Genomic DNA, 25,441 nt, shown 5'->3' with positions numbered 1-25,441 from the left:
GTATGTAAGTATGTATGTACGTTCTAAATAACTTTTGCTCCACTTAAATGCTAGAGTTAGAGTTCATTGCTTTTCATTTCACATGCCGTTTCAAACATTACTCTTACATATGTACATATGCAATGTACATATGTATGTATAAGTAAATGTTTGTATGTATGTTTCTATGTGTATATACTTGTGTGTATATGAATTTTAGTTATAATATAAAATGTAATATAAGTTTTACTTTTTGTTTGTTTGTTTTTGTTTTTACTTTTGTTTTGCATGCTTAATCGCTGGCTGCTAAGCGTTTTATTCACTATCACTGTCACTGTCGGAGGGAGCGGAAAGTAGGCGTTATTATTCGCTCTTTGGCTTTTTCAGTAATTGCTACGTGGCGCCAGCATCACCGCCAGCACCGTCATCTCGCTCATTCTGCTCATCAGAGTTGCCACGTTGTAGTAGCGAACGATTTTCATCGCTTGAACCGCCTGCTTCGCCGTTGCTTACTGTCGCACCACCATCACCGAGATCGCTGCGTATATTCACGTTGGATGTGAAAGTGGTCTCCGAGTCTAAAGCGCGGATAAAGAATCATAAAAATATTATTTTAAGCCTGGTCAATAAATTTAATGTAATATACATATCGTCACCTAAAATGCAAAATAACGTATCATCAAAAAATTCGAAACTGAATTTTCTATTGTCAAGTGAATCACATTCATTGTTACATATATGCACGCAGCAAAAAATTTTAAGCTTCCACTGTCATATATAAACAATATGTAACCATTTTATAACCAAAACTAAAATTTTGTTTCAATATGAGTGGTTTCTGTTGTATAGTTTTTCCTTCGCTTGTAAAGTTTTGAAGGCTGATGATACGTTATTTTTCAGTTTAGAGGACAATATACATATACAAGTATATATTTGTGTAATGTGAATTGTGAATACTTCTATATAATAGTGAAAGTATGTACATTAGTATACACGTGGTTCAAACCGTGGTAAGTAGTCGATCAGTATATGAATAAGAAATTTCCTCGTTCTTATTTTGAACTATCTATTCTATTACACACTATAATTTCTGTCCTAAACTCTTGGGTCCAAAATAGAATTTGAACCGGAGTCTACGCGACCCGTCAATAAACTGCGCCACCGGTCTCAAATACGCCTATTTGGCCTGTTGTGGTAACAAAAATGGAAAACTAATTTACGGGTGATCTGAGGTCGGAAGGAGGAAGATGAGAAACCTCAAAATTTTTGAAATTCAATTATCAAATTATTTTTACTTTAATTTTTGTAATTTAATATAACTCAAATGTTGTATTTCTAACAAAGTTGCATTGGCGGAATCATTGCGTATGTTGCAAAAGCCGTTTCGGTTATATCAAAACCACAAATCTACGAGTGGTATAAAGCATTCTAAAATGGTCGAGAGATCGTCGAAGACTTGCCTCGTTCTGGACGACCTTCGACTTCTTCAACTGATGAAAATATGACAAAAGTGAAGGATATGGTGCTTGAAAAACGTCAGGCAAACGTTAGAGAAATGGCAAGGTAGCTCGACATCTCTCGCAAGTCCGTTTGAATGATTTATCCACCAAAATGGGTATGAAACGTCTTCTTGCTCGACTCGTCCTGATAAAGCTGACTTTTTTTTCCAAAAATATTACCGTAACAGGTCTCTTTGGACACGCTAGATGATGCGAATTCCGATCTCACATTCATGGAGAGCATTATAATTGCCGATGAGACATGGGTTTATGAGTTTGACATGCAAAAAAGTGAACAATCCTCGGGATGGAACTCGTTTTCAGTCGATCGAAGAGATAAAACAAAATTCCCTGAAGAAGCTGAAGGGCATTCCAAAAAGTGTTTATAAAAATATATAAAGATATTAAACACATTCTTCAAAACATGGCATCCTATTCATTTAAAATACGCGTGCAAACCGAATCGGTAAAAAATTTCTTTCCTATCTCGGTACAACCTTCTTTTTTATGTTCATCTGAAGTTTGATATTCATGTATCAATTGGTAAAGCTTTTTTAAACGACGGGAAACGTTGGACTGGCGATTTTCACCAACGAAAACCATTGAACACCGAGTTTTCTTGACATTTTGTGGCTACGTTATCATTGAAAATATTGTAAAAGTATTTTGGGGAGTCTACATTATCGCGAATTTAAGTACTTGAGTGGCACAAAGCATTCAGTGAAGGTCGTGAAGTCATCAACAATTTGCTTATGACGTCCATTCACTTCTGTTAATAACGAGGACTCCGATAAAGTTAAAGAAGCAGTACTTGAAAATCGTCGTATGGGCGTCAGAGAGATAGCAGAGGATCAAAATATTATTTATTGGAAAAAAATGAAAATTCACTGAAGGTACTGAAGACCATACCAGCCTTACAGGGGTTACATGGGTTTAGGGGTTTCAAAAAATCGATTTTTTTATTGTCTTATTAAATTCTACAACATCTCTAGAATATTGTCCTACATTGATCCGAGTAAAAGTTTCAGCGATACAGCCTTGAGAATTTGTGTGTTCGAGGCTAGCTAGGTTAGGAGCGCCGTCTTTAAACGCGTTTTTCTCGAAAGTTTGTTTTGGAAGTCGGTTGATAAGATTTCTCGAGAACTACTCAACCGATCTTCATGAAATTTGTAACAATAAAAAATTCTAATAAAATATTTAATTTATTGTATTGAAAAAATTGTTTAAGAAGGCTGTAACTCCCATGTAACCCCTTGAATTGGATAAGAAAGGCGTAGTTGTTTAGTGAAAGTAAAGCCTCTGAGCATTCATTCCATTTTACTTGACTCTATGGTACGAGTATTATCGATATCTTTTGATGAATAGTAATCAGCGAATTATACATAGTATATTCTCTAACTGTTGGATCATACTTATACTTTTGGACCTCATTGCTTGAGAATTTGTAATATTACCAAGATTCGGATCAGAGAAGAAGAGAATTAGAAATAGAGTAGATTAATAGATCAAAGCTTGTAGTGGAGAACAACAATTTTGTGATTCTTATAAATTATTACAAAATATTAAATATATCCTGATGTCCAATTTTTACCTCGAGTATTTGAATAAGTATAGAGTTTTGTATATGTCTTTTTTTTTAATTCTTCCACATTAAATTTTGAGGTTAATTATTGTCTAACCAATCTGTTATTTATCTCAAGAATATACATACTTATATTTCATATTTTCATTAGCTATATATATTTACATAAAATAATTCAAAAATAAAAGATGCTCTTCGTGCTTTTAAGCTTTAAGTGCGAATTGTTGCTTTTGAACTTGAAACATATACTTTTTAAGCCAAATCGTACCGAAGCTTTGTGTATTGAAGTGATTTGCAAAAAAAAAAGACTACAACTCTTAGTTTAGCGTTGTACTAAAAGCGGTAGAATTTGGAATTTTTCATACCGACGAACGACTTCAATTCGGAATGCGAATACGGCTAACAATGGCTAACATGCGGTGTTGCCCCTTGTGCACAATGGAGACTCGACATGATGAATGTATATTGATGAGTTTTATAAGGATTTATAATGCGGCTTCGAAAATGACTGGTTAATGGTAACAAGTAAATACACAAATGTGATTTTTTTCTTTTTAAAAGAACACAACTAACGGTAAATTTTGCGCTGTAACTTTACCAGTGTTCGTATTGGTAAACTTCGGACGTTTATTTACCTAAACTGCTATCTCTATTAGTCGAATCGTAACGACTGTCGCCGGACATATGCGACGTGGCCGAAGCACGCGCCAGCATCGGTTTGACTTGACGTAGCGCTTGCTCCTCGGGATAACGTGGTGTTTGGAATTTGGTTGGACGCGACTGTAGGGTCGCCGGTCCGGAGCGTTGCTGTATCAACATGCGATGCCGTAATGGTGGTGGGGAAATAGACTTGGCTAAAATTGAGTGAGGTAATTTATTCGGTGAGTAATCGCTGCCAGATTCGCCCTGCAAGCAAAACTGAATTTCGATTAGTTGTACCGTAGATATACATATTCACTTAGTAATTTTAATAAATACCATGACAGTGCCGTTGTCGGAAACACCCGAACCCGACATATTGTCGGCGAGTAGACGCTCACTCTCCGGGTCGGCAAGTACGCGCGAGATATCCGACTTGTTTTTGAGTATCGATTTGGAGCGGCGATGTTGTTCGAGATTTGGTGAGGCATCGATAGAGTCTATCGAGGAGGAATGTTTACTTTCGAATTTCGCTGCAACGATAATGTGACAAAGTATTATAGAATGTAGATAAAAATTTGAAGTATTGGGTGCTTTGTCATACCTTTTTGTCCAACATTCTGTATACCGAACAGATGCTGATTGATCAGCTTGGTGGCAGTGGCTAAACTTTTACCGGGCATAAAAGAGGAACGTTTCTTTTTACTCCCGCTGCTGGCCGGACTACTTTCGTGGCTACCGCTCACACCGTCCTGTATGATTTTGACCTCTTCGAAACGCGCACGCGGCTTATTCGTTGCACCGGCGCCGCTTGGCATCGATGTGAAGCTTTGGAAACGCGTCTTACGATGTTTTGGCACTGGATTCTCATTGAGACTGACGCGACTGCCGCGCTCTTGCACTTCGAAATTTTGATATATCTCATCCATGGGACTCAGACCGCCAGCGGCCAAATTACGCAGTGCCGTATCGCCAGATGCGCTCTTCTTCACCTGCGACCGCGCCAGTCCCAACGCTGTCAAGCCGGTAGCACCGGTCGGTGGCAGTCCAACGATGTAGCCGGTTGTGCCGGTCGAGGTTGTCGTCTCCTTTTCCAATGGATTTATATACAAATTATCCATGTCAATGTCCAGCGCGCACGCTTCGTCGGCCAAATCGGCAGTGAGATCACCTTGTGAATGAAATGGATGTGTTTGGCAGCTGGCATACGTGTCCGAACTATCGACGCTCGCCAAATCGGCATTGTTATTATTGTTTATATTGACATTGAAGTTGTTATTCAAATTGCTACCCAATGTCAGCGCAACATTACCGGTGGCCATTGATAGACCCGGACACGCACCCACCGATGTTGTATTGAAATTATTATTAAAGTTATAATTGAAATTATTATTGCTGCAGCTGGTGATGAAAGGTGGGTAACGAAATGGTGTGTCCAGTGGCAGCGCAATCGTTGTGGACGTGGTGGTGCCATACGATGACGAGGTGGATGATGATTGCGATGCAATTGGCGCAAGGCCAGTGGCAGTGTGGTGGGGCAGATGGCGTGGTGTACGCAGAACGCCGACGCCACCACCACCGCCGCCAATCGAGAAAATGACTTCGGCATGCGCGTCGCCAGTCGTGGCAGCTAGCCCGCCGACCAGCTGTGGCTGTGACGTGGGCATCAATTGACCGGCCATGTGCGTAGGTGGGGCCAGCAAACCATATTGATTGGCGCGCAGTTGTCGGTTCGCCTGATTGGCGGCCATACGCATCTCCAGGCAAACGGGTTTGTGGAAGTCCGACGTTGGAAGCGAAATTACACCCTCGGCATCGGTGAACTCCTTGAAGTCCTGCAATGGCAAATCAAATTGACAAAGAAAGCAAAGGAAATGTTGAGTTAATTTGACACATTCGACACAATGGCGCTACATAGGGTATGTATGTAAGTATGTGTCGAAGCGTTGCTGGACAACAATGGCAACAACAACAACTTGTTGATGGTGGCATTAAGTAGTGGCATGTGGCGTGTGGCATGCGCTTGTGGGTGGATGTTTTGTGTGTGTGCTGCATAATTACTGCAAATCTATTTACATATGCAGATTAGAAAACTTTTTCATGATGTTCAGATGCTGTGCGTGTGTTAGTGCGCCACTAGTGAGGTGCTGTTTGGATGTTAGTGCTTGTGGAACGTAAACAGTGATGTGTGTGTCAGCGTTGCTCACTTTTGATTAAAGAAAACATTAATTTGCATTTACGCCAATATTTTTTGAATGAATTGACAAAATTAATTGCTTAAAACAAAAAAAAAAAAATAATGCTGAAGAATTTATCAAGGGGAAAGTATTAACTAGCCACAAAAAATAAAATTATTAAGAATAGTGTTAAATGTGTTCCTTAGTTTTAAAGATATCGTTCCGAAGCTTTTCTGACGTCTTTTTATCATCATGAAGCAGCTCATATTCTTAAATTGTCAGGACTTTTGTATCAACTTCAGTTTCAGATTTCCTGACGACAGACTATTTCACAGGTTGTTGTTAAATAGCGCTACATTTACTGCTCCAGAGTGCAGCCAGAAGTGACTATCTATTCTGATAGTAAGAAGGCAGCACTAGACTTGACTTCACTAACCGTGCCTCCAAGGCAAGGCTTAAGAAATGAAAAAATATAGTCTATTAGGCTCATTTAGTACATTTTAGGAATTGAGGATTCGGTACAAATTAATTTTTGTTAAATAGACCACGTCCAGCACGCACTGAGGAAAATACCATGAGAGGGTTCACGAAGACTGTGGAGAGTCGATGCGGCGTAGTTCGCTGCAACTTGGACTGACGGAAGCGTGCAAGAACTGAAGCCGCTCGATAGAGAGATTTAGGAGGTCCCATTTCATCCAGAAAAAAGAACAGTTTGGTGTGGTTTGTGAGCCGGTGGAATCATCGGCCTATATTTTTTCAAAAATTATGCCGGTGAGAACGTAGCCGTTATCTAGTTGATGAGCTCGCCCGCTCCGCGGCATCCACTAACATGATAAGACCCGAACCCTTCATCGCGGTAGGGTCTCATTAAGGAAATGCTGCGTAAGGGATAAGGAGTAGGCAGAGAGGGGTATTGGTAACAACTCCAAGACATGTTCCATGCCGAGTTCCTAATGGGAGGGTTACAATCCCAGCAGGTTTAAATAAGTAATCAACCTCCCTACGGACAAACTCAAACTCAAACTAGGTGAATTTATACACTGGCCAGTGTAAGCTTAAGAAGCACTTATAGAATATGGGCCTATTGTGCAAACTGTCAGTTCTGCGACAGGGAGCCTGAAACTCCGGAACACCTGCTCGTTGCCTGCATAGTAGTCAGCCCCTTGGAACCATGTTTCCAAATAAGAATCACGTCGTCTCAGTAGCATCTAGCAGTATATTAGAATTTTGCTTTATTCTGTACTAAGTGGGTCGTTGTGACTTAGGAGAGAGCATAATAGATCCTCAGTTATTTATCTTATCTTAACTTATGGCGACCGTTAACGCGCTATGATAATCGACTATTTGATATCTGAAATTGAAGCTTGTGATCTCAGCGACATTTGGTTTCAACATGACGGCGCGACTTTCCACACATCGCATTTATCAATGTATTTATAGAGAGGACACTTCGGTGAGCAGATCATTTCACGTCTTTTTGCCGGTCAATTTGCCACCAAGATCGTATGATCACACCGTCATACTTTTTCCTCTAGGAATATGTACAGTCTAAGGTCTATGCGGACAATCCCGCTTCGATTCAGACCTTGCAAAAAAAAACATCAGGCGTGTTATTCGCCAGTTACCAGTCGAAATACTCGAACGAGTCATCGAAAATTGGCCTTAACGGATGAACCATCTGAGACGTAGCCGCGTCCAACATTTGAAAGAGATAAACTTCAAAAAATAAATGTTAGAGAATGTGCTTTCGAATGACAATAATTATTCCCTATTAAATTTGAAGTTTCTGTGTATTTCTCTTTAAAAATGAGGGAACCTAGAAATGGATCTGCCTTTATACTCATATTACTCATGTTATATTTTTATATTGTTAAAATCAAAAAAAAAAAATTAAAAAATTAACAAAAAATAAGAAAAAGTGCAAATTAAAGAAAGAATTCACTTATTCGTGTTTTGTACTTACCGCTTTATAAATGAGTTTTGTATTTAATTGAATTGGTGTACGTTCAACAGTGGTCAATTTTGAGATGGCTTATGTGTAAAATCATTTGATGTTTGTTTTTGTTTATGTGACAATTTGAAATTTTGTCCATCGCATCCAATTGGGTTTAGTAGAAGTTTTTATTAAAAAAAAACTATTACAACTGCCACTACAACTACAATTCAATACAAACAACTACTGCTGCAACGCTATAAATCTATAAATTGGAATTCAAACTGATAACAGAAACATTCGAACTGAGAGTTTTCAATAAAGTGAAAAATCATATAAAACACTACAGACGTTCCCAACATTTGATGAAAGTAAAAAAAAAAATAAAACAATTTTAAACAAAAAATCCATTTTATATTGTTTCAGTGCAGAGTTGCATGGTAAACATAATTTTTTTTTTTTCAAAAGTAAATTGACAAAAAATATATATAATTTATTTCGTAATTTCATGTATTGATTATATTTAATTTATATTAATTTACAAATCAATTAAAGTATTAAATTAAATTAAATAAATTGCCGTTACTTAAAAATTATATTTAAAAGCGTGTTGAGGTGTTTGTTATGTTAAACTTCTATGCTAAGCGAGAGTACCGTATACCGTTATGATATTTTGGACACATCATCGCCTTAATATTATTTTTATAATAAGCATGCATACATACATACATGTTGTATCGGAATATATTTATATACTCGTATAATGTGAAAAAATATAGAAATTTTATGAAAAGTAATGCGTTAGAAAAGTTTTTTATTATCGATTAAGTAGCGGTTTTTGCTTAAGCAACTGTATTTGTCACAATATGTTTATATGAAATATACAATATTATTGAGACATTTCTCCTCTAAATAAATAATCAAATATAATTGATTCATTATGAGATTTGTTCCAATCAGAGCTTGGTAGGCAGCAGCTTAACTGTATATACCGAAATATTAAAGTAATTTGAAGTTTTATAAAATTATTAAACTAACTATTCAGCAACGCTGGCCTAATTTAATATTGTTTTCCTACTTTTCGTGCTATTAATAGGCCAGAGATCACTAGATATTTGATTTAGATATGGGCTCTCTGAGGTTATGATTTTATGAAACTATCTGAATTTGAGTTTATATTTTTGATAAAATTTCTGCATGGCTTCTATTTCATATGGTTGAACAAAGAATTTGTTCCAAGTTTTGTATTTCTAATCAAATTTCGTTGCGAATGTTGAATAAGGCCGAGCTGTTTTAGTTTTTTTTCGATATTCGAGATTTGGCGCTTACGAAAGTGTTCTGAAAGGACAAACGGTCAATAAGGGGTTCTAATCTAAGAACATCCGTCGAAAGCGACCGTAATCGTAAAAGAACAATTCATGGATTTTACTCGATAGAATTAAAGAAATATGGATCGACTCAAAACATAGCTCTCTCAAATGCATCATTACTAGTGATTAGAACTGGGTTTACGAATACTACTTCAATACCGGCCAAAATTTAGCAAATGGGGCTCTAAAGATGGTCGAAATCGAAAAACTCCGTTAGAATCGATACAAAATCAAGGTGGGGACTATCGTTTACTATTGTGGTGTGGTTTACCGTAAACTCGTTCCACAGAGCAAAACGATCAATAAGGAGTTCTACTTGGCCATTTTGAGGCAGTCTATGAGAAGCAATTCGTCGTAAATGACCCGATTTGTGAGCAGTGTGTCTGGATTTTCACCACGAAGATGCAATGCGGCATTCTAGCAGGCCATCTTTGTGTCATTTGGTTACCCGAAACTGAAATTCCGCTTGAAAATTGTTTTGTGATTTGCTGAAAGCGCTGAAGGCCATCCCAACCAAGGCTTCTAAGAAATGAAAGGAAAATTGGATCAAGTGCCACCAACATGTATTGGTTTATATTTATCCTCAGCTATCTATTTATTTAAAAATAAATATTCACGATTTGTACTAAAATGGGTAAAAAATGTGTTTTTTTGATGTCAGTTTGGCTCAAAATGGTATTTTACGGACTAACCTTTGGATCACAAACCGTAAAATTAAATAAATAAGATTTTACGTAGAAACTCGAAATTCGGATTTCTATACACTGAAAAATTCATAAAAAGGAGAATTTATAAAAAAAAATAATTAACTTCAAAGCAAATCAACAACTTTTTAATTAAAAATTCGAACACAATTTATTCCATTTTTTTTCATAAGATACTCGAAATAGTACTTAAAAATTGTAAATAAAATCATAAAATGCCAATATTTCAACCGATACTGTACTTGTATGCATGCATGCAATGGCTACATTTAACACTAAATAATATAAAAATTATGAATTAGTTAATTTCCATTTAGTTTAACTAAATTAACTTATTTTTAAAGCGTTTTGTTCCATTAACTGTATTTCACTCGTTAGTAATTAGTTGTAATTTTTGTCACACAAATTTTCACAATTTTCAATAAAACAAATTCTTAATGTTTTCTATGTCTTTTAGGTTGCATTTATATCGTGTGGTACGCCCTCAAGTTTCAACATACAAACAATTTGCTTCTAACGTGTTCGCTTATTTCTTAAAATTTTCAATTTTTCAATTTTTCGTTGTCAAAATTCTTTTTCTCTTTCGCATTTGGGTAAAACATACACAAAAACATAAAAAATGCGCTGCGGTTCTAAAGTATATATTTTTATGTATGTGTCTGTATGTGTGTTTCATAAAACCACACAAATCGAGTATGAGTTCAGTTTATTTGAAAAATTCTCAAGGCCATTTAACTGTACTTAATTGTTTCTCTTAGTCTGGTTGCTTCTAAGTAAATATATGTATGCATGTGTATGTAATTTTTTTTCTAATTATTGACTGTGTCTGTTTATTATTTATTGTTCTTGTGAAATTTTAAACGCTATTCGCACGTAATGGTATACATTCGCCTTGACATCGTGGATAGCCCTTTAAATGAAAAAAAATATAATAAATTAAAATTGAAATAATTATTGAAATAATGTAGAAAATCAAACCGATTATTTATATTACGAATAGAACAAACAACAGTTTATTTTTTAGAAATAATTTTCAAGCAAATCAAAATTAAAAACAAAAACAAAAAACAAATATTTTTATATCATAGATGAGAGATGGGCACATATTGCGTATTAGAGTAGACACATGAATGAGAAAATGGCTTTGAAACGAGAAAAGTAACTGTATATAGAAGTTGCAATGGAAGCGTGTTTGAAAAAAGAAAACAATTCAGATGAAGATGGGATAACGTATATATGTATATAATATTTAGTTATAAACGTAGTATGAAATTATGTAGCGAATCTTTTAAGAAGTCACTCGAAACTAATTCGAAATCGAGTAACATAAATAAACCTCTTTTTATAGATTTCTTAAGGATAAAGTGGTATGCCTAATAACGAAGAGTAAATATAGACTTAAAATTTATCAAATCCTATTGATCAGTGATTTGATAGTGACTTGCGCGTTTTTCTGTCTGAATGCAAATTATTATCTGAGCCTAAGTGAAATCGATTGGGTCTATAACTATATTCGCCTACCAATATTCCGAACATGTGTAGGAAAGCAACTGTCTACGTGTGTCTTTTTCTGTATATGTCAAACTTTTAAAACAACTTTTTCTTTATGCAAATAAGTCGTACTTTGTGTGAAGAAGTGTTTTCTTCGAAGAGTTCTTGTTCATTGCTTTAAGGCGTTATATGCAGTTTGAATTTTCAAAAAATCGATTTATTGTATTTTATTTTCTTAATGTGCATATATTTAAGAATACACATAGAAAATTTCATAACGTTCCATTGAATATTTTCGAAGTTACACGCGAATTTGTAAAGGCGGTTCAGAGTGCTTTCAAAGTGCATTCCAAATTTTAAACGTTTTTTTCTCAAAATAGTGTTTTCAAAGTCGGTGACCAACATTACTTGAAAACGGCTAAGCCGATTAGTCTCAAAATTTAACACGAGCTTTTTAAATATATTTTTTAGTAATTAATCGAAGATTTTTTCTCACCGATAAATATTTTTTTCTAAACAATTTAAGGCCGAAATTTCGGTTAAAAACCGATTTTTTTAGAAACCGCCATTTTGTCAAAAAATTTAGTTTTATATATTCCTTCGATTTGCTTTCCTAGATTTAACATTATTTTAACGAAATCTGTTTGGATTTTTAATATCAAAGGGTACAGTTGAGAGATATGGTAAGAGGAGCTGTCGGAGATCAGCTGTAGTTCCTTTCTAAAGAAATATTTTTACTAATACTAAGGCTTACAATAAGGTTAAAAAATACCGTTATACTTGTAAAAAATTTTGTATTAATAAATTTAAAAGTTTTCTTAGAAAAAATTCTGGAAAATACGTTTTTTTTCGGTCTTCTAACTGTATATAACTCCTTAATTTGGAGAAAACCACAGCTGAAAGTTATCATATTTCGGTGGAATCTTATAGTGAACATGCGCTATCAGAACGAACGTGCCAAAAGTGGTTTGTATGATTTAAAAATTGTAAGTTTGGTTTGGAAGAACTTCCTAGGCGGTAAAACAAATTTTTAGATGAGGAACTGGTAGCGTTATCCATGAAGATTGTTGCCAGAGCTCGAAGAATCTTTCCTAGTCCCATAAGTGATAATTTCAAAACGTTCCCAACGTGATAATTTCAAAAGGCTCCCGGATACATAAAAAAGTAAGAAGATTTGGTGAATTGAGTCCAAACGACGTTGAAAGACAATTTTGTGTGTCAGAAACTTGAACACTACAAAATAAGTTGTTTTTGCTTTCGGATTGTTACTGGTTAACACAAATGGTTCATTACAACAAACCTATGTACATGCAAAAAATGCTATGTGAAGTTTGGCCAATGTGTCAAATCAATGGCACAGCCTTTCTTTCTTTATTTGGTGGCATCAAAAGAGCTTACTGTACTAAATTATAAGATTCTAAAACCAAGTGAAAGCAATAATAGGGAACGCTACCGACAACAACTCATCAAATTGGAGCGAGCCACTTTCGCAAAATACCCGGAATTTGCGACTAAACACGAGCAATAATTTTCTATTATTATAACGCTCGTCCTCATGTTGTAAGTTCAGTTAAAAACTACTGCGAAAACGCTGACTTTGAGCCCAGACTTTGTCCATTCTAACTTCTAATTGTTCCGGTCCATGCAGAACGCCATCACTAGGTTGCGGTTCATAACAGAATAGGGTATCAAAAATTGGCTTGATTCTGGGCCGCAATGCCGGCACAGTTCATTTGGTATGGAATCTACAAATTACCAGAAATACGTGAAAATGTTGTAGCTTCACATGGACAATACTTTGAATAATGCAAAGCTCAAATTAGAAATACCACCAATGAAATGAAACACATGTGGTTTTTGTAACGTTTGTTTGAAACTGGCTGCATAACTATCAAAAAATAGTTGTTTTTTAGAGGTCTAGAAGCCCCTAGAGGGATAACTGTTAAACCCGCTCTCAAATTTTGACAACTGTTTGACATTTGAATCACTTCATTAGTAGAGATTTCTGATGACAGAGTTATATTATTGGTTATTATCTATGGTGATACGGACCACTTTGAAACAAATAGTCATTGCTGAGTTTTGTGGATATATTTACGCATCGAGAGTTGGATCATAAGCGAAATACTACGTGCCTGAAAAGTCAGTAGCTTAAAAACATATTTTTGAATGAACATTTTGCTCCATCTTGAGTATTTTCCAAATTTTAATACCAGTTCGATAGTGTGAGTCTTCGAGATCATCAAAAAAGCTGCTTGATTCCAACACGGCATTCTCGATTGAGTGAAATGTTTTCCTTTTTTTCAGTAAACTGACTTTGGCGAATACTTGCTGTGTAGAATAGAAATTTCCTGGATAAGCTTGGTACACTAAGAAAAGATTAGCAATTTTTTTGTCATTGTTTCCATGGCCTGAGAATTATTTTGCTGTAATTATGTACAACATAGATGCTAAGAAAAAAGGCTTCGTGTAAACCTTAATTTTGAACAATTTTTTCGACCCTCTACAATATTATGGCCTTACTTCAAAAAATCCTGTGAGAACAAAACGCAAAATTTACATTTTTCGAGCTTTGAGCTTACTAAAAAATATCTACTCAGGAAAATACTACATACAATACAAATCAAAAAATAAATAAAAACTTGACAAATCTACAATTTCGAAAAACTTTTTTATTCCAAAGCGAGAATTATTGCATTTTACCATAACTTCGCCTAAATGTAGTAGAGATTGACCTCGCCTGTTTCAATCATACGCTTGAGCGCGTAAAAATTCTTTGGCGAAGGCGGTGGTCTCGCTAACCTTTGCATCGTGTAGCCTCGGCCGTGAAATACACAAACGCGGTTCTGCAAGTTTACAATCAAATTTATTTTAAAAACATTTTCGAACAGTTATTTTTTTTTAATAAAATATCTATATACATACATACATGTATGTGATTTGCACACAATAATGACATAACCAAATATTAACTACATTTCAAACTTTACCAATGAGTTACTATGACTTTCTGTACTTTACTTTGCTTGCGAGCCGGTACCTATTCAATGCAAAACTCATGTGTACGATCCTTAAGTGTATCGCTCAATACAAATGTACGCAGATTTTGGGGTAAGCTTGTATCGATAGTCTGCAAATCATATAGGCATATTCAGAAATATTCAAGAATTAATAAACGATGAATAATTCAGGCGGCATTACATCGAACACTGTACAGCGAATTACTTGATGGCGGTATTTATAAGTGGCATGTTCTTATGTTTTACTAACTATTTATATGATATTTATATATTTACAGTAGTCAATGCAATACTTTTCATATAAGAGAACTGTGGGACGGCCATAAAGAAGAAGAGTCAATGCAATACGAAGTAATTCCACGAAGACTTGTTCACCAGACTAGGAATTTATCATAGTTTTGGTAGTTTACTTTTATGATTTATACGGTGTAGAGCTCCGTATTGAGAGTAACGAATAAATACCACTTTTGGAAGTTGAAAGTGATATTTTCGGTTGTCTTTTCTGTTCTCCTTCACAAAAAGCGTTATAAGGAGCGAAATCATGGTGTGAGAGCGTAGTTTTTGATTTAATTTTGTCCATTTCCCAAATTTTTAAGAGTTTGCATCTTGAATTTTCATGGCACAAATTTCATACATCAGCTGTTTCTTGTTCAATTTCGTAAAAGTAAAAAATGTAAATCCAATATTTTAAAATTAATAATAAAATGTCTGATTTTTGCGAAATTTGAAGAACTTCGCTGTTTAGGAAGAGCAGGTAGTTTCATTAATATTTCTTATTAGAATAAGGTTATGATAGAAAATGTACATATATTCGAATTACGATGTTAGAATTACCAATCGATCATGACCACAATTTGACTAAAATATGCCAGATTCTGGATTTTCAGTAATTGCTCAACGCAACAAAATCGAAATAAAATTCAACATTAGCAACTGTGGTATAAAAGCATGGCTGTGATTATGATAGAACTACAAGTATACTTTTGCTAAAGCAAAGTGGATCGAATATACTTTGTGACAAAAAAGCACATGGAAATTGTAATGAAATTTTAAAAAAAATATATACTTTGCTAAATTGGTAGAACAGTCCTTAATTACAATGGCAAATATGAGCGCGATCTGGCAACCAGTTTGTTTACAGCAGCTGCTTAAGTCGGCACACATCAGTAGTGCGTTGCGATTTTTACAATAGATAAAAATATCGAACAGATTTTTTCTCAAATTTTCTATTTCTAACCAATTTAAGTATCTTGAATCATTCAAATGTTTGAAAAGGCTTACGGTGATTTAGCTTTATCAAAAACACAAACTTACGAGTGATACAAAGCCTTCAAAGACGATCGAGAGATCGTTGAAGACACGTCTCCTTCTGGACGAACTCTCAAATGATGAAAATGTTAAAAAAGTGAAGGATATGGTGCTTGAAAATCGTCAGGAAAGTGGAAGAGGGATAGCAAGTGAACTCGACATCTTTCGCGGTTCCGTGAATGATTTTGGTGAATATTTTGGGTATGAAACGCGTTCTTGCTCGACTCGTTCCGACAAAGATGAAATTTTTCCCATCGAGCCACGATTGTAACCGAATTTAAAGCCAAAAACGCATTAAATACTATCGATCAACCAGCGTATTCACCAGACTTGGCACCGTGTTTTTTTTCTTTTTCTCCAAACTGAAATTGCCGCTCCGTGGAACTCGTTTTCAGTCAATCCTACTGTGATCAAATTAAAAGGTGAATTTTGTCCATTTCATTCTCTTCAAAGTAATTCCCTCCCTCTGCAATACACTTATGCCAACGAATTTTCTAGTCATAATAAATAATAGTATAATAATAATAAATTCATTTCATTTAGCATAGATGTCACTAACAGTACTACCAACTTACAGAAAAAAAAATTTACCGATTCGAAGAACACGCGAAGTATGTATAAATTAAAAAATCACTTTTCAATTTGATCACAATAGCAAAACAAAATTCGCTGAAGGAGCTGATTTGAAGGCCATCCCATAAAGTGTTTATGAAAATTGTTTCGAGGACTGGAAAATCGTTGGCATAAAAATATTACGTCTGGTGACGATTTATTTGAAGGCGACAAAATAAATATTGATGAATAATTGATAATTTTTGTATTTACAATTTCCGAGTACTTTTTTGTCACAATGTAAAATGTGAAACGAAGTGTCTTTAAAATTCATTTTGCATAAGGAAGATTACCATCAACTGGTTTAAAATTATTCGAACTTTACCCCATTAATATCTAACTGAAATATTATAATGAAATATACTTCAGGGCGTATAAGTAACATTTCATGTTCGCTACAACGAAGTAAGTGTAGTGTGTTTATAACTCGAAATGAATTTTTTAAAAGCCAGATTATTAAACACTTAAAAAATGTTTTCTTTAAATAGTGCAAATTTTCAAGAGTTCACTCTGTTTTCTGTACTAAGTGCTTTGGAAATTTTATAGTTGGGCTAACGTCTGGCAAATTTTAAAAATTATGTACAGTATTTATTCTCATATAACAAATTTTGTAAAAAAAATAGTTCACTAAAATCTCCAACTACTAATAATGCTCATAAAGCTTTTTTTTGGCAGTCTTAAGTAAACGTATTTACTATATGTATATTATACTGAAAAATAATAAAGACAATGTTTAAAAAAATTATAAGATTGTATTTGAAACTTATAAGTTTTTTTCTTACTTATCTTAAAAACATTTTTATGTAGTCAGAATTTATTATTTTTATTTTAATTTAAATAAAACTTTTTTTCTAATGACGCAGATATATGGCTATATATTTTTACTATTATTTGTATAATGAAAAAATTCAAAAACAAATTGTTAGAAATTTAATGGTTTACTTAAGTTTTATGTCTCAAGTATTATACTTGTAAACAAAAAATTCTGAAGTTATGATCTGCTTTAGTTTATGCTTCTATTATTATAAATAAAAAAATCTGAAATTTATGTTATTAAAAATCAAGTTAAAATTTTTTTAATAAACAGTGAAAAGTTTGTGTACACCAACCGTTAATTAAATATTTGGTAAAACTATATTAAGCTATATAACTGCTAAAACTACGAGACAACTTTTTGAAATTACGCTACAATGGCTTTCATTTCCGAAGTTTAAAAAAATCAAAATGATATTTTGTTTTCAAACGTCAAAAACGTGTACAGCCAATTGATTACCAACCAAAGTTAGGAGTAAATTCAAGTGCTGTGGTGCGCCAATCAAAGAAAAGTAATGAATTAAAATTATACTGATAAATTAAAAAAAAGTTAATGATGCTGATAGCGGAGCCGGTCGAATATGTTAACTCTACTTTGACGAATGGAGTCTGAAAGAATCCAAAGCCCGGATAAGAAGCGTTTGCAAGAAAGTAATACAATCCAAAAATATTTATTTTAGTATTTGTATATTGATATTTGAAGGTAGAAAAAAATCGTAGAAAACCAATTTTAAAATTTTTGAAATTGTGGTCGTTTTAGTGTCGTTTTTCTTGAAACAAATTTTTGGGAAGCGGTCGTCATTATATCAGAATCAAATCAAATATGAATATTTTAAAAATATCTCTCTATTACGTGAATCAATGAAGACTGACAATTTTGAATTTGTAATATTTTATTTCGATTTGTGAGTAGCTGCCATTTTATGAAACTGTTTCTTTAATTTTGCAGTTTCTTACGATAATGTTAGAAAAACGGTTGGAAACATTACTATCTACTACAGTGGGCAAAAAATAGTAAGACTTTTAAATTTAAATAACGCGCGATTACACATTAGTAGAAATACTTTTTTTTAGGTTAGTATGACTGTCAGTGAGATCTGTGCCGAATGTGACATCAATATAATCATTAATGTTAAGTATACGCTTGCATTTCTGAAGTACGAAAAGTGCATTCGTCGACTTTTACATTGAGTGAAATTATTCAACAAAGAAGTTCCTTCGGTGATAGTTGTTTGTTGCGAGCAAGTGTTTTTGATTGCTACAAATTATTCAAAGTGGGTCAAGAACGCGTTGACGTTAAACCACGCCAGAACATCCATCAACACCAATTGATGATCAACGCGTCAACAAAATAAAGGAGTTTGGGTTTGAATATTGACGATTAACAGTCAGAGATCATACTGGCATCGTTGGATCAGTGAAATTCATTTTGAAAGATCATTGGGCCTAAAATAAGTGAAAGCAAAATCAAAAAATATTTTCCAAAAACAGCGTCGCATTAACGTCTATGAAACAGTACTTTTCGTCAACCAGGATGTCATGAAACGTATTATTACTGGCGATGAGTCTTTGATCTATACTTACGACCTGGACAGGTGAGCAATCGGCCAAATATCGTGGCAAAGGTGAGCCGAAGCGGAAAACATCATGTGAAAGCAGGTCAAAAATAAAGGTCGTGTTGACAGTTTTTTTTCGCTTATGGAGTTGAGGTGCACTCCGATATCTTCCGACTGGTCAAACTGTCAACAAGGAATACGATTTGAGTGTTATGCGTCGTTTGCGCGAAGTTATTCGTAAAAAGATACCGAAATTATGGGTCGAACACTCTTGGTATTTGCACCACGATAACGCACCGTCGCACACTGCATTGATTCTTCGCCAATTTTCAACCAATATAGTGGCTCTATTTAGCTCCTTGTTACTTCTGACTTTTCAGCAATCTCAGGCGATCGTGTCGGGGAAACCGTTTTGAGTCAATTGAAGGCATTAAACGTGAATCGTTTTGCGCATTTAAGGCTATTCTGGAAATTTACTTTAAGAAGAGTTTCGAGGATTGGTAAAAAAGTTGACATTTTGAAAAATAAATTTTAAAATTAAATCTCTATTCGCTTGATGTAGCTCCGGAAATTGACTTTAACAACTGTTTCGAGATTAGGAATAAACCTTGGCAGAAGTGGGATTACTTTGAGGAGGACGATATAGACTTTGATGAATAAATGAAGAAAGTTAAGTATGAACAAAGTCTTACTATTTTTTGTCAAAAAACGCTCGAAATTTGGGCCTCTAGACTAGAACAAATAAATATGCAACTATATTTTTAAACTAAATTATTTCTATCCCCACGCGTCTCATTAAGGGTTAACATATTTGACCAGCATACAGTAAAATGATGTTTGAATTATGGATTTAGTGGCTTTAATTTTGATACAGTGCAAAACAGATTTTTTTTATTATGTATAAACAAAAAATAGCAGTAAAACACGATGCAAACAACGGCGAAATGTCAGAATACGAGTAAAAAGTGCTTACCACAAATGCATAATTGGCAATAAAATAATAATATAATGACTAATGATTACTTTTTAAAAATTACAAACAAAAAAAATATTAATAAACAAGCATGCATTTCCAATTAATTTAAGTACAGCTTTATTTCAGCTTAAGCTTCTGCTTCAAATTAGATTACTGGCTTATGTTGGTGAGTGTATTTACAAAGTAATTTTAATATGATTTGTTGATTAATAATAATAATAAGTGAATAAAAAGAAAATACCTTCGTTGTGCAAAAACAGCATTCAAATTCCACAGGTACATCCTGCTCCAGATTATCCATTCTTTGGTTTTGTAAATTCTCGAGTGCCACCTGACGTCGCAGCTCGGCCACTTCCTATAAAATTGTGAATAACGATTTGTTTTTGTTTTTCGCTTTCATTGCACTTAATTATAGTTTTTTGCTAATATTTTATGTTTGTTGTTTTTTGTTTGGGTTATTTTGTTGGAATAGTTGGACGCAATTACACAAGTGGTGGGATAACAGTTGATGGCTAGTCTTTTTTTATTTGGCATTGGATGTGGAATGTTGGACGGGCTTTGGACGTTATTGTTGTGGTTAAGGATTAAGGCGGTATTTGTGGGTGATGGGATTTGGGGTTAGAGTGGAAAATTACAAATCTCAAGTGTTGAAGAAAACAGAAACGCTAAAGTAGTCAGCTATTCGCATGCCAAGCAGCAGCTCAAATATTTAAAGAGTAAACTTAAATGCATAAGATGGTGCTAGAGAGAGAGATATGGTGCGTGCAGGAATATTTACAAATATATTTAGAGTAAGTATGAGTAAATATATTAAGAAAAGTGTTAGCGCTGCGTGCGGTGCTATCACATTCGTGGCATTTTAATCAGTTTTTAGCAGCATGCCGACGGCAAGTGGTGACTAGAAAGTGGCTGAGTAGTGGCAACGCGACTTATATACATACATACTTACTACTGGCTGTGCATGAACACACGTGTTTAATAAATTGTGACAGTGCTTGTGCGTTAAGGCGTGCGTAGTGAAGCGGTTGAAGAGTTTATGTTAAGAGAGTTCAAACATGTTAGTTTAAAGCGGCGGTGCAAATACATACATACTATTATAATGAGTAGACTATGAAAATTGTTAATTAACATATATAATAATTAACGGTAAATATTAGCTTTGTGTGAGTGCTATATATTTGCATGTATTAGCGAATGTGTGAGCAAAGTTAGCATGTCTTATAAGAGTTATAAGATAGTCTTAAAATGCATGTGTAGGCTTACATATATTATTAATGTGTATAACATTTAGTATACATAAAGGAGAAGAAGAAAAATTTTACAATTATATATGTATGACTATGTTATTCGAACAGATTTAGTGCTTAATTTGCAAAATCAGTTAATTTTCGTTACCCAAACGTTGAAAACTATGAAGATAAGAGAAAAGTTCCTCTAGTTTTTATGACAGTGTGACCTTAGAATAGAATCTAACTGCTTTGTTTTTAGATATAACCTCAACAAGAAGTGTATACATTTCTATTTGAGCGATGGATGTTTTGATTCAACATATCGCCGATTTGCGTCCACGCCCCGACGGAAAAGAAGGAAGATGTGACCAAAGATGTCTTCTCTGAGCGCTTGGATCGTACCTATCAGAGGCACCCCCGCCATGATATCAAAATCGTGCTTGACGACTTTAACGCCAGGGTGGTACAACGGTCGGTAAATTCAGCCTCCATGATAAAACATCCCCAAATGAAGTTGTGATAGACGGAAGACATGTCTCCAGTGTTTTAGACGTGCGTACGTTCCGAGGTCCTAGCACTGACTTGGACCACTATCTTGTTGCAGCCAAGATACGCATCCGCGTCTGCAGCAAAAAACGCCTATCAACAAACACTACCAAGGTTCGACCTAGAGAAGCTGCAAACACAACTGACAGCCGAACGATTTTCTGCTAGACTTGCACTCCTACTCTCTGAGAGCTCTCATTAATAACTCGATATAAGGGAACTGCGGGACGGAATTTCAAGCCCCTTTCGTACAGCTGCAAACGAACCCATTAGTTTTCAGAGAAAGTAAAAGAACACCTGGTACGATGAGGAATGCCGCGTCGGAGTTGAGAAGAAACATACTGCCTATCTCGCAACGTTACAATAGACCACTACACGTGCGGGATGGGATAGATACTGAGAGCTGAAGAGGGAAGCAAGACGTATTTGCAGACAAGAATAAGAAAGGCCGAAATGCGTGAGTACGAAGAGCTTGATAAGCAGTCCGACAGGGGTAATGCTCGAAAATTCTACGAAAATAAGCGGCGATAACAGAAGATTTCAAGACCGGAGCGTTCTCTTGTAGAATCTCCAGAGGTGATCTAGTGACTGATGCCCAGAACATATTGAAATTATGAAGGGAAGACTTCTCCAGCCTGCTGAATTGCAGCGAAAGCATGATACCATGAGGTGGTGAACCTGATTCCCCAATCGATGGCGATGGAGCAGACGTTCCACTGTCCGACCATGAAGAAATTCGGATAGCAATTACCCGTCTGAAGAACAACAAAGCGGCGAGGGTCGATGAATTGCCGGCCGAGCTATTCAAACACGGTGGCAATGAATGGATAAGGAACATGCATCAGCTTCTTTCTAAAATATGGTCGGACGAAAGCATGCCAAACGATTGGAATTTAAGTGTGCTATGCCCAATCCATAAAAAGGCGGACTCCACAATCTGCGCCAACTACCGTGGTATCCCACGGCCTTCTCAACATCGCATATAAGGTTTTATCAACAAATTGATTGGACCATGTCAGTGCGGCTTTAGATCTGGAAAATCTACAATCGACCAGATTTTCGTCATGGGCCAAATCTTGAAAAAGGCTAGTGAAAAAAAGATCGATTTCTCCTCTCTGTCGATTTTAAGGCGCCTTTGAAACCAGCATCAACACCAACATCAATACCTGGCTTGAAATCAAGTGTGCCACTTTTGACTGAGTAGGCTATTGAAAAGTAAAGTCCTCTCTCGGCGAACAAAGACCAAACTCTACAAGTTCCTAATCATTCTCGTTCTGCTATATGGTGCGGAGGCATGGACATTGACAACCTCTGATCAGTCGGTTAAAGGAGTGTTCGAAAGAAAATTTTGCGAATTTATGGTCCTATGCGCATTGGCAACGGCGAGTACCTCAGTCGGTGGAGCGATGAGCTGTACGAATTAGATGTCGACATTGACATAGTTTAGCGAATCAAGAGACAGCGACAGCTTAGAAGGTTTTCGCTTCAATACCTGCCGGTGGAAGCAGAGGAATAGGAACACCTCCTTTCCGTTGGAGAGACCAGGTGAAGAAGAAACTGGCTGCACTTGGAATCTCCAATTGGCGCCAAATAGCGAAAAAAAGAAAAGACTGGCGTATTGTTGTTAACGCGACTGTATCAGCGTAAGTTCTGTTTACGTTGAAAAAGAAGAACAAGATATCCCTTTTAATATTTGAAATATACTTCTATTTAACAAAGTAAGTGAAATAAGCTACAAATAATAAAAATTGCATTTTTAGGGACGTTTTTCGACTAAACGTTCTTGCTACTGCTCTTGACTTAATCTTCAACAAATATACGAAGAGGAAAGGAAACAATAAATAACGCTAACTTAAACAATTTATTTCAAGAAGTCTAATTTAAGTCAAGTTTTTCGTTTATCTTTTCCGTTAGTGGATTTGGCTCATATTGCAGGCCACGAAACTGAGACGATTAAAGCGCTTTCCACATCCGTCTGCTAAGCGATTATTTATACGCCTATGTTACTGTAGATATACGTGCTTGTACTATATATACATATAGTATATATATACATACCTACATATGTATAACATAGGCGTATAATAATGTAGTCATGTGTTTTCGCAGACGCAAAATGGTAACTCTAATTGACCTGGTAGCAAATCTTGCAAATATTAATTGTATTCTTGGACCAGTGGTGCGAATATCTCGGAATTATGATTATGAGAAATGCGTTCGTAAGAGAAAGTTATGGTGCCTATTTGGGAATAAAAAATTAAGTTTTAAATTAGACTTCAAATGTTCAACAGAAATTTCTTTTTGTAGATAGAGATACTGATCGATTTAAAGGGTTAGCAAATATTATATATTGTTACTATTCTTTTTATCTGATCTGTTAGAGGTTGATTTTTACCTAGCCATTTCTCAAACTTCCGGGTTTTACAATAATAATTTTTTTCCACTACGAACTAGTCTTTATGTTTCTTGAAAATAAACCAGTCTGAACCACCAAATCTCTACTGCGCTTTAGCAACTCATATAAGTTACATATAAGTGCTTATGTAGGTATTTATACACACGAACGCGGCACGGAAAATCACCCAAGGCGCAGCATCTGCAATTGTTTCGTTTGTTGCTTTGTGCAACATTTTCATTGCATGATTGCAATTGCGTGCATCTCTGTGAGCACATAGCTCAGCACTTTTGCTTGAAAAATTTTACATCCTTGTGCTCAAGCTTTATGTAGCCCACACATAAAACAAACTAACACAGATGTATAAGGGTGGTTGAAAAATAGGCTCTTAGACACCTTTAATACAAATAAAGTATAATCAAATATGAAGACTTAATTTTAACGGGAATATCCTCGCCTTACAGTTAGTTTTTTTGCTTTATATTCAGACAGAGTATTCAAATTGCGCTTACCACTATATTAAAAAATATCTCATTTCCTGGATTTTGTAGAAAATATTATGCTCTATAAAAAGCCTTAACGATTTTCTTGCAAAAATAAACCTTTAAAAGATACTAACGATTGAAAATTGATTATTTAAGGCAAATTTTTTTCTCATAAATTTTATTAAAAAATCTACAACTTTGAAAAAGTACTATTCGAAACAAAAAGTTTTGCTCTACGAATAAGATTTTAATGATTTTTTTAGGAAAAACATTCATTTACTAATTATACCCAGTTGAAAATATGCATCAAATGTATTATGTTCATACAGTACAACATGACGTATGAGCAACATAGGATTTATGAGGCACTTGTATCAATGTTCAGGTCATTTGATGCATAACTTCAACTGCATATAACTTTTACGAAATATTTTTATAAAAAATCTTATTTAGGGGTCCTATGCTGTATTTCGATTCGCAAATGTATTCTATTCGAAATTCGAATCTCTCTTGTAATTATGCGAAAGTTGTACAACCTTGTGCCGGAATATTTATATTGTTCGCTTTTGTATTCTACAACTCAAAAGCAAACGAATATTTTATTCGAAAATAGTATTGAAAATGCGAAAATCGAGTTACCGAATACAAAAATCCAAATTCGAGACTTTTTCTTCGAATTGAGTTACAGAATGGGGCACTATACCCTATTTGCAGAGCGGATAATTTTGTGTTAGAATATGACTTCTTCGAAGACGATTAATGCAAAATATCAAAAATTCCATGTTAAATATTTGGGAAAAGTAAAATGACTTAGGCACGGATTGAGTTGAAAATAAAGAGCTCGTTTACTCTGGATCTTTATTTCAGGACAAAAGCTGAAACTTCCATTGAAATAATGGACACCCTAATATATTTATGTACTAGTATATGTAGTATGACAAATCCTTTCGGCCGCGTGCAACAATTTGTGGGATCTTAAGGCTGTAACGGTGAAATGCTTAGACATGTCTTTTAAGCTTCCGTTTACGTCATTTAAGCGCTTAAAATTTTATAATAATAGCTCTTAAGCGACTAGTGGCGTTTTATGCCACTTATTAATAAAATTTAATAATCGCAGAAATTTTATT

At 35.0% G+C, this 25,441-nt stretch overlaps 1 protein-coding gene across 5 annotated transcripts in view; it reads right to left on the bottom strand.

The window, feature by feature from the left end:
• Positions 1 to 201: 201 nt before the first annotated feature.
• The window catches only part of LOC120778539 (potassium voltage-gated channel protein Shab), a 223,526-nt gene continuing 198,286 nt past the window's right edge, over positions 202 to 25,441 (bottom strand). For 2 of the 5 annotated variants that reach the window (XM_040110382.1, XM_040110384.1), the window contains exons 9-13: positions 19,901 to 20,014; positions 4,304 to 5,534; positions 4,039 to 4,232; positions 3,696 to 3,978; positions 202 to 557 (exon numbers count right to left, since the gene is read on the bottom strand). In XM_040110382.1, coding sequence (XP_039966316.1) covers positions 373 to 557; positions 3,696 to 3,978; positions 4,039 to 4,232; positions 4,304 to 5,534; positions 19,901 to 20,014 — 2,007 coding nt within the window. In that variant the 3' untranslated portion in view covers positions 202 to 372. Of the gene's footprint in view, positions 558 to 3,695; positions 3,979 to 4,038; positions 4,233 to 4,303; positions 5,535 to 10,043; positions 10,794 to 14,077; positions 14,221 to 19,900; positions 20,015 to 25,441 lie in introns of those variants that run through there. The other 3 variants (XM_040110383.1, XM_040110387.1, XM_040110385.1) reach the window with 3 other exon arrangements.

Source organism: Bactrocera tryoni, chromosome 5, assembly GCF_016617805.1.
Source record: "Bactrocera tryoni isolate S06 chromosome 5, CSIRO_BtryS06_freeze2, whole genome shotgun sequence".
Taxonomy (NCBI): Eukaryota; Metazoa; Arthropoda; class Insecta; order Diptera; family Tephritidae; genus Bactrocera; species Bactrocera tryoni.
The sequence above is the reverse complement of the archived record's forward strand: the minus strand, read 5'-3'. Positions and strand labels throughout refer to the sequence as shown.